Here is a 13,947-nt window from a genome sequence, read left to right on the forward strand (position 1 = left end):
AGAGTTCTGCCCTAGGGTCAGTTTCAGTCCCTCCTCCTGCTCTAGACAAGGTGAAGGAGGTCACTGACCCATCCCCTGTGCTGCCCCAGCTTCCTTCCCACACATTCTATGCCTAATGGTGCATCCTCAGCTCCTTTGAAAAAAAGGCTTTGGCTGCACCGGGGAAGATGGAGGTTACATCTCAGGAATCACCTCCCAGAAGGGAAGGGGTGTAGATCTCTGAGGGTGAGAGAGGAGCCTGAATCTGTTGGATTAGGAAGGTCCCATTCCGAGACAGAGGATGGCCAGGGTGATGGCTAGATGCCCAGAAGGTGACCCTTCATCTGCCTGTGACTCCCGGAAGGCACAACCTCACAGCTTTGCCCCTGTCATTTCCTCTGCCTGGAATCCTCCCCGCAGGGCTTCCTTCTCATTCTCTAGGTGTCTGCGCTCCTGTTCCAGGAAGCCAGTCCTGACGCCCTGGCTGAATCAACCTTTCCTTCTCTGCCCCATAGCCCCTGGGCCCCCTGGCAGCTCTCCTCACACTATCAGGACTTGACTGGCTGTGAGCCCGCTTCCCTCCAGCTAGTCTGGATGCCTCTGTCTGGTGAAGGAGGAGGGTAGACCTGGAGAAGTGTGCAGGTTTGAATCCTAGCTTGGCCTCTGCCGTGTGACCTTGGGCAAGTCACTGAACCATGTGAGCCCAGGGTCAGCACCTGTGAAATGGGGATGGTAACAGCTGCCTCACTGATTGATGTGAAGATTAAATGAGATCATGCGTGGCAGCTGTAGTATTCGAGCTCATTGCCTGGCACACAGCTTAGAAAATGTTCGTGAATTCATCAGCCCTCTGGCACCCCCCTTCCTACCCCCACCTACTGTCCCTGTGTTGGGAGGGAGGAAAGTAGGTATGAACAGAAAGGACTAGGGAGCAGATAGAATCGGAGGCTGCGAGATGGGCGAGAAGGGCCTTCTGGCATCGCGAGGAGCGAGCTGCTCCAGCAACAGCCAGAGCCTGGCTGGAGGCGGTGCGGGCGACGTTCTCTCACCCCGGTGACCCACCTGTGCCATCATCCTCGTCGGCTAGGTGAGGCAGCGGGGAGAGGTGGAGCTGGGATCCACTTCTGCACTGTGGCTCTGCGAAGCTGTCTGGAGCCCGCCGGGCACACAGTAGGTGCGCTCTGAACGCAGAGCAGTCGGAGGCATAAATGTTGAATGAATGAGAATCAGATGAATGAACGGATGGACACATGAATGGAGGTGAGATGGACGCGTGAGGTCGGGGGCTAGGAGGAACGCGCCTCTCCCTCCGCCCTCCGGGTCTCTGGTCTCGCGGCTAGGAGACCTGCAGCCGAGACCCGCTGGGGGCTCCCTCCCCGCCCTGCCCCTCCCGCCTCGCAACCCCCCCCCCCCGCCTCCCCGCGGCGCGCAGCCTGGCGGAGCCGGAGCCGAGCCACAGCCCGCGTTGGAGCCGGCTCTCGCGCCCAGCCGAGGGAGCCTCGGCAGCGCACCCTTGGGAGGGGGCTGCCCCGGCCCCCTCCCTCCGCCCCGGCCCCCAGAGACCGGCCTTCGGGGCGGGGAGGTGAAGTCACAGTGCAAGGTCGGGTGGGCGAGCAACCGAGGACGCCGGGGTCCCGGAGCCAACAGGTGCGGGGCTTGGGGGACCCCCGGGCCTGGGGTGGGGGATTCCAGAGGACCCTTGGTGGGAGTCAAGACTCTCCGGAGATAACCTGGGTGCTGGGAGGCTGGGTCCCCAGCAGGCTCTGCCCTCCTCCGGACAGGCTCCTAAAAACCCCTCTCGCTCTCGCTCCCTCCACTGCAGCCCCCATAGCCCCCGAGGTGCAGGGAGGTCCTGCTGAGCAAGCGGGTCTCACTGGCGCTGGGTGGGGGGTTAGAGCCCCCTCTTCTTCCCCCAGGGGTCTTACAGGCATCCGTAACCCTTCTACACGCTTCCGGGGTCGTCCCTGCCCAGGGGCGGGAAGGAGGGGTCTGAGCAAGCAAGGAGGGGCGGGGTGGGGTGCGAGGCCGGATTTATGAATGGAGAGGGAGGCCTGAGCGCCGGCCCAGCGACCCCTGGCGGCCACCAGGGCTCATCGCGGCCGCGCGATTCAAATGGGGACTAGCGTGGGTGGGAGACTGACCCGCCCAGCCGCTGGGCCTGGGGCCCTCCCTCGCATTCAGGGAGGTTGTCAGTTTCTCCTTGCGCCTCCACCGTGTGTGTGTGTGTGTGTGTGTGTGTGTGTGTGTGTGTGTCCCCACGGGGGAGGATCTGGCAGGTCTTGTAGGCAGGGCCTGGGTCTCTAAAAGCATACCATTTTTCAGGCCTGTGAAATGAGAGAACATTTGCAATCTGGTGGCTTCCTCTCCAGTCCGTGGTGTTTGGTGGACTGACAGCCCTGGAACAGTAGCTTTGTGTCCTTGAGCAAGGGCCTCAACCTTTCTGAACTTCTAACTCTGCACAGCAGGGCTCTTAATATTGGTAACGGCAATGGACACTGGCTGGGCAGCTGGCTTCCGGTGCCAGTCTCCAGATAAAGTACTAGGCATACATTAGAGCTCATTACTCCTCACCGCAGCCCTGTGAGGCAGGTTCAGTTTTACTCCATGAGACAGATGGGGAAACTGAGGCTGAGAAGGGCAAATAAGTTACCCAACTGGTATGTAATTTGGATGCGAAGCAGATCAGTTTTTCTCCATCAATTTCAGGCTCACCATATCCCCACATGGCTGTGAAATTAAGAAGGAGCTTATCTGCAAATTGCCTGACACCCTCCCTAATGTTCCCTTCCTTCCTTCCTTCAGAAGGTTTTGGGCTGAGACCCCAAAGGCCTGAGTGCAAGATTCGGGGACCCCCGAGGCAAGTGGGCTAAGGCCTGGTCCCAGTGCTCCCTGGTCTCAGGAGAGCCCAGGATGCCCATCAGCCGCAGCAGCTCCTGAGCTCATGGAGCCCTCAGCCACCCCAGGGCCCCAGATGGGGGTCCCCACAGGTGTCGGAGATCCGTCCCTGGTGCCGCCGGACTACGAAGAGGAGTTTCTCAGCTACCTGTGGCGCGATTATCTGTACCCGAAGCAGTATGAGTGGGTTCTCATCGCAGCCTACGTGGCTGTGTTCCTCGTGGCCCTGGTGGGCAACACGCTGGGTAGGTGTCTGGGTCCCTGTGGTGCTTCTGCTGGGGATGGGGAGGCATTGCGGGTCTTGCTTCTCGTCCCCTCTCCCCAGTCCCTACTGGGTAGTGTGGGGTAAGGGTCTCTCTGATGCAACCCAGCTAGACTGGGTGTGACGCTGCCACCCGCCTCATCTTTTCCTGGCCCCACCCTGCAGTCTGCCTAGCTGTGTGGCGGAACCACCACATGAGAACGGTCACCAACTACTTCATCGTCAACCTGTCCCTAGCAGATGTGCTGGTGACAGCCATCTGCCTGCCCGCCAGCCTCTTGGTAGACATCACGGAATCCTGGCTCTTCGGCCACGCCCTCTGCAAGGTCATCCCCTATCTACAGGTGAGCCCTGCCTGGGTCCCCCTTGTGATCACCCTCTCACACCAAGTACAGAAACTATGGCCTCGCGCAGTCTCAGTGATCCTCTGACTCGACTTTCAGACCGGACGCCGTGGCTCAGTACCTCGGCAGTGTCACGCTCTATTGTCAGCAAGGGCAGACCACCAGGCCTGATGTTCAAGGACACAGACACAGCCCCACATCCTCGTAAAGAGGTCCCCTCCAGGTCACACCCACAGACATACAGCCATGTGCAGACACATGGACGGGTATCTCCAGGTCCACGGGCACACAGAGGAGGAGAGAGGCTCAGGCTCACCGTGCCAGAGTCCTGTGCCTGCTCCTCCATCCCAGGGGGCCCAGACTTGAGGAGGCCTGCTGGAAAGAGCCCCCCCACCCCAATCCCTGGCCAGGGCCTCCCCTCACCCCCTGCCGTGGTGGGAATCAGGATGTCCAGGGGGATTGGTGGGGTGAAAGGAGGGCTGGCAGAGGCCGGGGTTCCATCCCTCAACCCCCTCCCTCTATCCCAGAGGGCAGGGGGCACTCCTGGAGCCAGTGCCCACCTACACCTCAGGCCTCCCAGAATGAGGCTCCTTCCCTGATAGCCTGGGGAAGGGCTGGGGTCCCAGGAAGGGCAGAGGGAAATGCCTCTTGGGTTTCCCCTTCTTTTGAGGTTTTCTAGTCAATCGAGTAACTCTAAGAATAAAGCCAGGCCGGTGAGGAAATTCACTTTAGGCACATTATTTAACCTTTCTGTGCCTCAGTTTCCTCCCCTGTACCACGGGGGTAAGAGTCCCCATCTCAAGGGGTTGTTGTGAGGATAATGAGAACAGTCCCTGGTATGTAGTTATTTCCAAAAGTGTTGGTTATTTATAGCAGGGAGCACCTACTATGTGCCAGGTCTGGAGCTGGACATTCTCCATCCCTAATTTCACTTATTCTCACAAGAATCCTATCCGGTAGTTGATCTATTCCCACGATGCAGATGAGGCTCAGAGAGGGTAAGTGATCTGCCCAAATCTACACAACAATAAGTGGTGGAGTCAGGATTTGCACTGCACCTGGCTGCCTGGTGTTTCTGGGCTGCGAGCTCCATCACTCACCCCACGTGGTCTCCTAAAGGACTGCCTTCGTGTCCCCACCGAGCAGGCCGTGTCTGTGTCAGTGGCAGTGCTGACTCTCAGCTTCATCGCCCTGGACCGCTGGTATGCCATCTGCCACCCTCTGCTGTTCAAGAGCACTGCCCGGCGTGCCCGGGGCTCCATCCTGGGCATCTGGGCGGTGTCGCTGGCTGTCATGGTGCCCCAGGCTGCCGTCATGGAATGCAGCAGCGTGCTGCCTGAACTAGCCAACCGCACCCGGCTCTTCTCTGTCTGCGATGAACGCTGGGCAGGTAATGGTGGCACCCCCGAAGTGGGCACCTCTGGGGCACAAACCCCCAGGGCAGACATCTATCAGGGCACTTTGGGGGCGGGCCCTCCCAGGGTGGGACATACCCTAGAGCAGGCATCTAGCAGGGGTGTCTTCAGGGTGGGTACCTCCTCCAGTGTAGACATCTGCCAGCATCCCCTCCAGGATGGACACACACCCTGAGCTGGGCAACGCTAGGGTTTCTCTGCCATGGTGCCTGAATGGGGCTCAGCTGCTCACATTGGCCCAAGTCAGGGCAGGGTGGCACTGCAAGGCAGGGCAGGCTGGGGGCTCCCACAATGGACCCAACCCTTGTCTCTCTTGGCACCTATAGATGACCTCTATCCCAAGATCTACCACAGTTGCTTCTTCATCGTCACCTACCTGGCCCCGCTGGGCCTCATGGCCATGGCCTACTTCCAGATCTTCCGCAAGCTCTGGGGCCGACAGGTGAGGCCCACTCTAGTGTCACTGTCTGGGCTGGGAGGGGACAGGGCTACGGGTCTGAGGGAGTAGACAATCCTCTGTCTTCCAGAACAAGCCATCCTGGCTGCAGCCAGAAAGAGGCAGGGCCCAGGGACCTGTCGCACTCAAGGTCCAAAGCGCTGGTGCCTCCCTGGAACCAAATAGTCAGCATTCGAACCTCAGTAGCTTCCAGCTGTTGTCCCAGGCCCTCCCAGCTCGTCCTATATCCTCTTCACCATCCTGCGCGATTCCCACCTTCGCAGATGAGAAAACTGAGACCCAGAGATCCAATCCCTGAGCAGTGAAGATCGGGGACCGACATCTGGGTCTACGGGCTTCCAAGCCTCAGTTCAGGGCCGCCACAACGATAGCGCCTCCGTGGTGCTTCCCAAAAGTAGGCACTTTGCTTGCAGTGTCTTTGCAACTGTCTAAGCACAGAACCAGCATTACCCACTTTATGAATGTTGAGTGAGGGCAACCATCTTTTTTGTGTGTGTGTCTTTTTTAGGGCCACACCCGCGGCGTATGGAGGTTCCCAGGCCTCGGGGTCCAACTGGAGTTGTAACCACCAGTCTACGCCAGAGCCACAACAATGCAGGATCCGAGCCACGTCTGTGACCTACACCACAGCTCACGGGAATGCCGGATCCTTAACCTACTGAGCGAGGCCAGGGATTAAACCTACATCCTCATGGATACTAGTTAGGCTCATTAACCCCTGAGCCATGACAGGAAGTCCAAGGGCAACCATCTGCCACAGCCAATGAATATGGCAGAACCTTCTGGTTCCAGGGCCTTGCTTCTTTCCTCTGTTACAAACTGACCAGAAGCAGGTTTTGTGGGGGTTTGGGCCAGGGGAGGGAGTGCTCAGAGGCCCTTGGCACTGGTGGGAGTGAGCGCTGGATCAGTGCCTGGGCAGGGGACGAGGCCGGCCAGAACTCCAGCAGCCGAGCAGTTCAGCAACACTTGCCATCTGCTCCTCGCTGTCCCCTAGTCAAGATGGCAGGAGTCAATATCCTTAACTAACAGGAAAGCCAAGGCTCAGAAAAGAAAAGTGAGTTGACCAAGGTCAATGGCTGAGCTGGCCCTAGCCCCCAAGTTTCCCAAACCTAGCCTTGGGCCCTTCTGTTGGGGTGATTCAGGGGTCCAGGGTGGGAGAGGCTTGAGGATATCCAGCAGCCTGGCACCATCATAGGCCTATGGGCACCGACCCAGGCTGGGACATTTACTCTGAGGACCAGGCCATTCCATGCTGCCTGCTTGCTCACCCTTTGCTCAAGCTTCCCCAGGTCAGGAGCTGGCCAGGGGGAGGCATGATTCATCACCCACCCTACCCCCAAGGATGTAAGTGGCGATTTAAGGAAGATGGGGGTGGGGGGCAGGAGTTCCCGTCATGGCTCAGTGGTTAACGAATCCAACTAGGAACTATGAGGTTGTGGGTTCAATCCCTGGCCTTGCTCAGTGGGTTAAGGATCTGGCGTTGCCGTGAGCTGTGGTGTAGGTTGCAGACGTGGCTCAGATCCCGCGTTGCTGTGGCTCTGGCGCAGGCCAACGGGTACAGCTCCGATTAAACCCCTAGCCTGGGAACCTCCATATGCCGAGGGTGCGGCCCTAGAAAAGGCAAAAAGACAGAAAAAAAAATAAATAAATAAATAAAAGGAAGGGGGGGTAGCTTGGAGGATGGTCAGGCCCCAGACTGTGACCCTGGGGACTTGTCAAGGGTCCCCTACCTCATCTATAACTAAGGACCAATAATACCTTCCCAAGAGGCATGTTGTGGGTGACATCACAATAAGATGGAGAATGGAAGTGCCCTCAAGTCGAGTGCTGGGCTTTATCATGAACACTAGGTTCCTTCCCACTGCAAGGGTTTGTTCCCCTGCCCACCGCCACCCTGTCCCAGGGTCCAGCCCAGAGCAGGCCCAGCAAAGCAGAATGACCCACCCAAGGGGCTGGACCCACCGCTGCTGTCTGTGTGTGTGCTGGACAGATCCCTGGCACCACCTCGGCCCTGGTGAGGAACTGGAAGCGGCCCTCGGACCAGTTGGAGGACCAGGGGCAGGGCCCGGGTGCAGAGCCCCCGCCTCGGGCCCGTGCCTTCCTGGCCGAGGTGAAGCAGATGCGGGCTCGGAGGAAGACGGCCAAGATGCTGATGGTGGTGCTGCTGGTCTTTGCCCTCTGCTACCTGCCCATCAGTGTCCTCAATGTCCTCAAGAGGTGAGAGCACGTGGGGCGTGGCTGCGGGTGGGGCGAGGTGGCGGGTGCAAGGAAGGTGCTCTCTCTGCTCTGGAGAAAGACCTGGCGCCACCGCGCATCCACCGTGTGACTTTGGGCCAGTCGTGTTTCTTCTCTGAGCCTCAATCGCCTTCTCTGCAAAATGTGAACAACAACTGGCCTGCCTCCTAGGGCTACTGTGAAAATTCTCTCTGATTCACTCGAGCCTCAGATTGTAGGGGCTAGGAACAGAGTGAACAAGTGCACAGGATACCGTCTTGCCTTCATGGAGGTGACCTCTAGTGGGAGAGAGAATGGATGGATATTAGCGTCAGCCAGTGATAACTGCTATGAAGACAAATAAGAGGGGAAAAGGCAGAGAGAGTGACAGTGACAGGTTGGTGGGGTTTTTTTAAACCTTTTTATTTTTTTAATATTTATTTATGTATTATCTTTTTAGGGCCACACCCACAGCATACGGAGGTTCCCAGGCTAGAGGTCAAATCAGAGCTGTAGCCATTGGCCTGTGCCACAGCCACAGCAACTCCATATCTGAGCCCCGTGTGTGACCTACACCAGAGCTCTCACAGCAACGCCGGATCCTTACCCCATTGAGCAAAGCCAGGGATAGAACCCCACGTTGTCATGGATACTAGTCGGGTTTGTTACTGTTGAGCCATGATGAGAATTCCTTAATCTTTTGTTTTAGATGTAATGGTTTAGGAAAAAAAAAAAAAAAAGCCTCTCTAAGGAAGTGGCATTTGGGAGAAACTTGAAGGAAGGGAGAGACCATGCCCACAGGTGTCTGGAAGAACAGCAAGTTTGCCATGGGGTGCAGGGCAGGACCGAGGGCTATTTGGCAAGAGACAATCTCATTGTGAGTTTGTGCTTGGCCGCCTCCTGGCTGTGTGAGCTTGGCTCTATCACTTTACTTCTCTGAACCTCAGTTTCCCTATTTGAAAAATGGATGATGTCTATGACTCATGCTGCTGTGAGGATGGACGATGATGTGGAGGGGGCAGTTCCTGTTGTGGCTCCGCGGGTTAAGGACCCAAAGTTGTCTCTGTGAGGATGCAGGTTCAATCCCTAGCCTGGCTCAGTGGGTTAAGGATCCAGCATTGCCGTAAGCTGCCACATAGATTGCACATGTGGCTCTGATCTGGTGTTGCTGTGAGCTGTGGCGTAGGTTGCAGCTGCAGCTCCTATTTGACCCCTGGCCCGAGAATTTCCACATACAGCAGGTGTGGCCCTAAAAAGAAAAAAAAAATAATAAAGTTGGGGGAGGCCCAGGGTATCGATAGCCTGTGACTGAGTGGAGGTATCCTGGTCCCTGTGCCTAGGCCCACTCTGGTCATAACCCCAAACTGTGGTCAGGACTCCAGATCCAGAGGCCCAGGAAAAGCCCCCCTACCCCAGGGGGACGGAAGAGGCAGTGGGACTCCTGTACTTTATAGCCATTCACAAGCTATGGGACCTTCATCAACTCATCTTCCTTTTCTGAGCCTTGGTTTTCCTGTCTCTTAGATGAGGGCAGTGACCCCCCCCTGCCCAATGCAAACACACGGACACACACCTCTACCCCATTTCTGAGTGTCTCGTCCCCCTGTCCTAGGGTGTTCGGGATGTTCCGCCAAGCCAGTGACCGGGAAGCCGTCTACGCCTGCTTCACCTTCTCCCACTGGCTGGTGTACGCCAACAGCGCCGCCAACCCCATCATCTACAACTTCCTCAGTGGTGAGTGGGCTGGGAGGCACAGGGACTGAAGGGGGCAACAATCCCCAGGACAACAGTCTCCCCACCTCCTATCCAGGCCGAATAAAGCCTGGCAGGGAAGGAGACACCTGCTCCCCCACCCCTCGGGGATCAGGGATCGGGACTCTGCTCTGGGACCTCCCACTGGAGGGCGGGGCACAGCTTGGCCCCGCCCAGAAGCCCTGGCCTAAGTGGGAGACAGGCCACACTCCCAACAGGGGCCAGAGAAAGGTGACCGGTACCAGGACCCAGTTTTGCCAATTATGCAGCCCAGTGAGAGGGTGGGAGGGCAGGGGCTAGGCCAGCTCACGTCCACTCCTGCCTGGTGCATGCACAGCAGGACTGCCAACCAGCCAGCCTGGTCCACACAGGCTCCATCTAAGAAGATGACTGCATAATTGAGGCATCAGGGAGAAGGGAGGGCCACCAGGAGAGGCAGCCCAGGGCCAGGGAGCAGCTTTCCCACACGCAGCTAGATGCTTACTGGCAGAGTGGCCAGAATTTAGGGGGCTACCCCTGAATCCACCTGCCTCTAACGCCAGGCCTCTCGCTCTCCCCTCTGCAAGTCCAGGCATCCCTGGTCCCCTGCCCCCAGCCTGGGCCTCCTCTCTGGGCTGTCCCACAGTCCCCACCCCCTCCCAGCACCTCCCAGTCTCAAGGTGGAAAGGCCCCCAGCCCAGCCCCCTCCCTGGGCTCAGCAGGGTGACTCACCAGACCTCTGACTCGGACAGGCCTTAGAGAACTGACCATATGATTATTTGAGCCTGGGCACCATCTTTGCAAAAAGGCTGAAAGGTTAAAGAAGAGGCTGGGGTCGGTATGGTAAACCCTCACTGAGAGTAGAGAGTAACTCCACACAGGCGAGCCTGCTGGTTTCCAGATGGGAGGAGAGAACAGATGAGAGGTGGTGGAGGACGTGTCAGGAAGCATCCCTTTGTTTGCTCTGCATTTATTGAATGCCTACTGTGTGCCTGGCCCTCTCCTGGGCTCCGGAGAGGCTTATGGGGTGATGAAACATGGTTATTCACTTGCAGCCAGAATCTGTTTCGTGGTGTCCTCTGGTTGTGCAGGTGACCGTAGTTGTCCCTCCTTCCCCACGTTCCACCCCTTTAAGCGGAGGACTCTGGAATTACAGCGGGGTCCAATTTCTAGCTGGTGACCTTGGGCGAGCCACTGCACCTCTGTGTGTCTCCCCTGTGGAGTGAGGATAGAGGACTCCAGCCTCTCTGACTTTTGGGGGGACAAGCTCAGGCACCTGGCACAGGGCCTTGTGTGAGGGCTGCTGCCATTTTCATCACCTGGGGGCAGAGATGGGTTAAGCCTAGCCACAGATGGTGAGCCCTGAGCCCTGCCACCTACACCCAATGAGGGCGGAGGTGGCCTGGGCCCCTGAGCCAGACACCGTGCTTGGAGCCGGGCTCAGAGCCAGAGCGCAGTCAAGGAATCAGATGAAAATTGCATTTCTCCTTGGGAACCAGCTCCAGAGCCTCTGTCCTCACTCTCTTTGGCAGTGACGAGGTTGCCTTGGGGCTCTCTCCAGCCCAGCTCTGCCCCTCCCTCCGCCCCTCACAGGCAGCTTGGCTGGAGCTGCGTGGGTGTCCCTGGGCCCAAGGCCCCTTCCTGCCGCATCCGTCTCCTTATGGCTGTGTCTCCTGTCTCTCAACCAAGGCAAATTCCGGGAGCAGTTTAAGGCTGCCTTCTCCTGCTGCCTGCCTGGCCTGGGTCCCTGCGGCTCCCTGAAGGCCCCCAGCCCTCGCTCCTCTGCCAGCCACAAGTCCTTGTCCTTGCAGAGCCGGTGCTCCGTCTCCAAAATCTCAGAGCACGTGGTGCTCACCAGCGTCACCACGGTGCTGCCCTGAGTGAGGGCCATCCCGGTGGCTCCAGGAGGTGCAAACTGTTCCCTGCCTGGGCTGCTTTTCCGGCTCCTGGGGGACCCACCCCTGCTCCTGTAGAAAGACTGCTGGATGCGGTGCAAGACCGGGGCTGCACTTCTGGTTTTCTGCCTGCTGAACGCTGGGCAGTGTCACTTCCCTTCTCTGAGCTGTGTCGCCTAAGCGGGATTGATGTGAGGATTAAGCATGCTTACGAAAGTGGAAAGCTCTTTGCAAACTGTAAAGTGCAATGAACAAGATTATCCCTGTATTCCTGTCGCTTGGCCATACCCCACAGTACCATCCATCCTGTCATCTTTCCAGAGCTTGGCCTTCCTCCCAAAGACCCCCCTTACCCAATTACAGGTCTTCCCCAGAGTCTGCTATAAGGGTCCCAGCGGGCATTTCCATCTGGTCCAGGGGCTCCCTGAAGTCCAGGCTGCGCTTGGCCAGCCGCTCCTTGAGGCCAGTGTGAACTAGTCTGAGCCTCATCCTCACTGCATGCCAAGCGCACACACCGTAGACTAGACCCCGTAGGTTTGGGGGTGTGATAAGACACTCTCCGTGGGGCCATTTGGCGTGGAGGCCAGCGGCCCGAAGCAACTGTAATTAATAGCCTGGCACTGAATGTTCCCTTTCCTTGCCACTGCACAAAATCTGTGCTTCTTAGGTTAGGAGTGAGAAGGTGGGAGGCTGGGGGAGCGGAGAGACAAGGCAGCGCTGGCATGCAGCGATCTTCTGACCGCTCCCACCTCTCCTCCCTGACACACGAGGTCCCAGGTGGCCCCCGGCCAGGCCTCAGAACGCACCCGCTGCTGCCCCCTCACGCACTGCAGACCCTCTGATGCCAGGACCTCGATCCTGGCCACATGTGTCTGCTCACGGGCCAGCGGCCTATGGAAGGTAAGGGGGTAGGGTGGGCGGACAGCAGCGTTAACAGATTGATTGAGTGTTATCTTCACCTTCTTGGAAATCAGGGCTGGCATTTATTTTCTATGAACTCACAGGATGAAAAGAGAAAGCCAGAGACTTGGCTAGACGTGCCCCGTCTGCCACCAAGATGATTAGAGGGCTGCCGGAGGCCCTGCTCCTTGCTGCCAGAGCGGGAGGTAGAACGCAGGCTGAAGGGCTCTCTGCTGGGAGGAGCGGGAGATGTCCATCTGGCAGAGGCCGGCTCGGCCGTGCGCCGCTCTGCTTAACCTGATTAATGACCTCGCCCGTCCAGAAGTGGGGCAAAACCCAGCTCCTGCCAGGGGCCCAGCCCAGGACTGCTTTGGCGCCCCTCCTCGCAGGCAGAGCAGGTGGAGGGAGTGGTCCGAGCACTCCATCCCGCCCGCTCTCCAGGTGACTCGCCGGCCAAGCTCACATGAACATTTCCACCGAGGTGCGGTGGCTGCCAGACAGGCCGGGCTGTCCCACCCACGCCCCACGCCTGCTCCCAGCTTTATCCAGTTCGTAGCAGGCATGGAGGGGCAGTGTGCGGAACGAGGTGTGAGGGCTGGCCCCCAAGCTCGGGATCAACCATGCCCACATGGCCGAACCCAGGTCCTGGACACCTCAGGGCGATAGACTACGACTGGCACTGTTCTAGACACGGGTTTCCGTAGACACTTGGCTCAGTGGGAAGAAGAAAACAATAGCAGTTTACCTAATGGCGGCAGTTCTGCTCTCATCTCTGCTGGTTGAACCCAGCACCCTGGTGGCCTCAGGCCCCCATTTTGGGAGACTCGGGTGAACTGGAGAAAATTCAGGGGAGGTGAAAGCCCTGGTGAATGCACCAGGGGAGGTGGCATCCCCAGGATGCCAAGGGGAGTGATGCTTAGTGAAGAGCTGCTGAAGGCCCGGGATGATCCAGCCTGGGGGAACCTGGGGCAGGTTCCAGTTACGAGGAGGGCCGCGTGCAGAAAGGGGTGAAATATGTGCTGGGTGGCCCAAGAGAGACAACCTTAGGCAGCGGGTGGCGTTTTCAAGGTGGCAGGATTTGGAATCCACCTCAGAAAGAAATTCCTACCAGTCAAGGAGGAAATGGGCTGCCTGGAAAGGCACGGAGTTATCTGTCACGGGAGGCTGGCAAGTGGAGGCCATTCTCACAGTGGGGAGATGGAGGGGAGTCTAGCTCCAAATGGGGCTGGCCTCTGGGAGCTGGATTCCATCTGATTCCAGCACGCTCACATGACAGCTTCCCAACCAAGCAGGGAGGAAAGCCCCGCTTTCTTATCTCCATCCCCAAAGCGAAAGGATTAGCTCACTGTTACCCATCGTAAGGTCCCCCAAGCAAATCAAAACATCTGGTGTCTTGGCTTTGGATTGAAATTCTGTCGGATCACTACAAACGTTTGGTATAGACTGGTTATTATGCTCATCTCAAGATCCAGCTGGCGAGTACAGATGTCTGTGATTAATAAAAATGGGGGGAAAGTTATGACTTCATAAATGCAGTTTGTCTGGAAGATAAAACTAGGGCTTGAGATAATAAAAAGGCCTTGCTGTGAAAAGGCTGGAGTGACTGCTTGTAGCCCAGGATGCCAGTCCTAAAACTGCTATAAAACACACAGCCAGCATCTTGGACTGGGCCTGGCAGGCCCCTAGGCCAAGCTTTACCCCGGCAAGGGAGAGCAGCCCCACAGAGGCGGTGATGCCCTGAGCTGCTGCTTTAGGCATGGCGTGGCAAACAGCATGTACTTAGATATTCACTGAATCAAAGAATGGATGAGTGTATGAACCTGTAACTGGGAAGGTGTGGTGGAAAACGTGGAAC

The 13,947-nt window shown here is 57.7% G+C and overlaps 1 protein-coding gene across 1 annotated transcript; it reads left to right on the forward strand.

The window, feature by feature from the left end:
- Window positions 1,550–11,458, forward strand: HCRTR1 (hypocretin receptor 1). The gene is given in 8 exon segments (NM_001043346.1): window positions 1,550–1,626; window positions 2,782–3,119; window positions 3,302–3,480; window positions 4,627–4,870; window positions 5,222–5,337; window positions 7,343–7,569; window positions 9,179–9,300; window positions 10,987–11,458. Coding segments are annotated over 7 exon segments (1,278 nt in total). The 5' UTR covers window positions 1,550–1,626; window positions 2,782–2,920; the 3' UTR covers window positions 11,178–11,458.

The sequence above is a fragment of the Sus scrofa genome, chromosome 6 (genome assembly GCF_000003025.6).
Source record: "Sus scrofa isolate TJ Tabasco breed Duroc chromosome 6, Sscrofa11.1, whole genome shotgun sequence".
NCBI lineage: Eukaryota > Metazoa > Chordata > Mammalia > Artiodactyla > Suidae > Sus > Sus scrofa.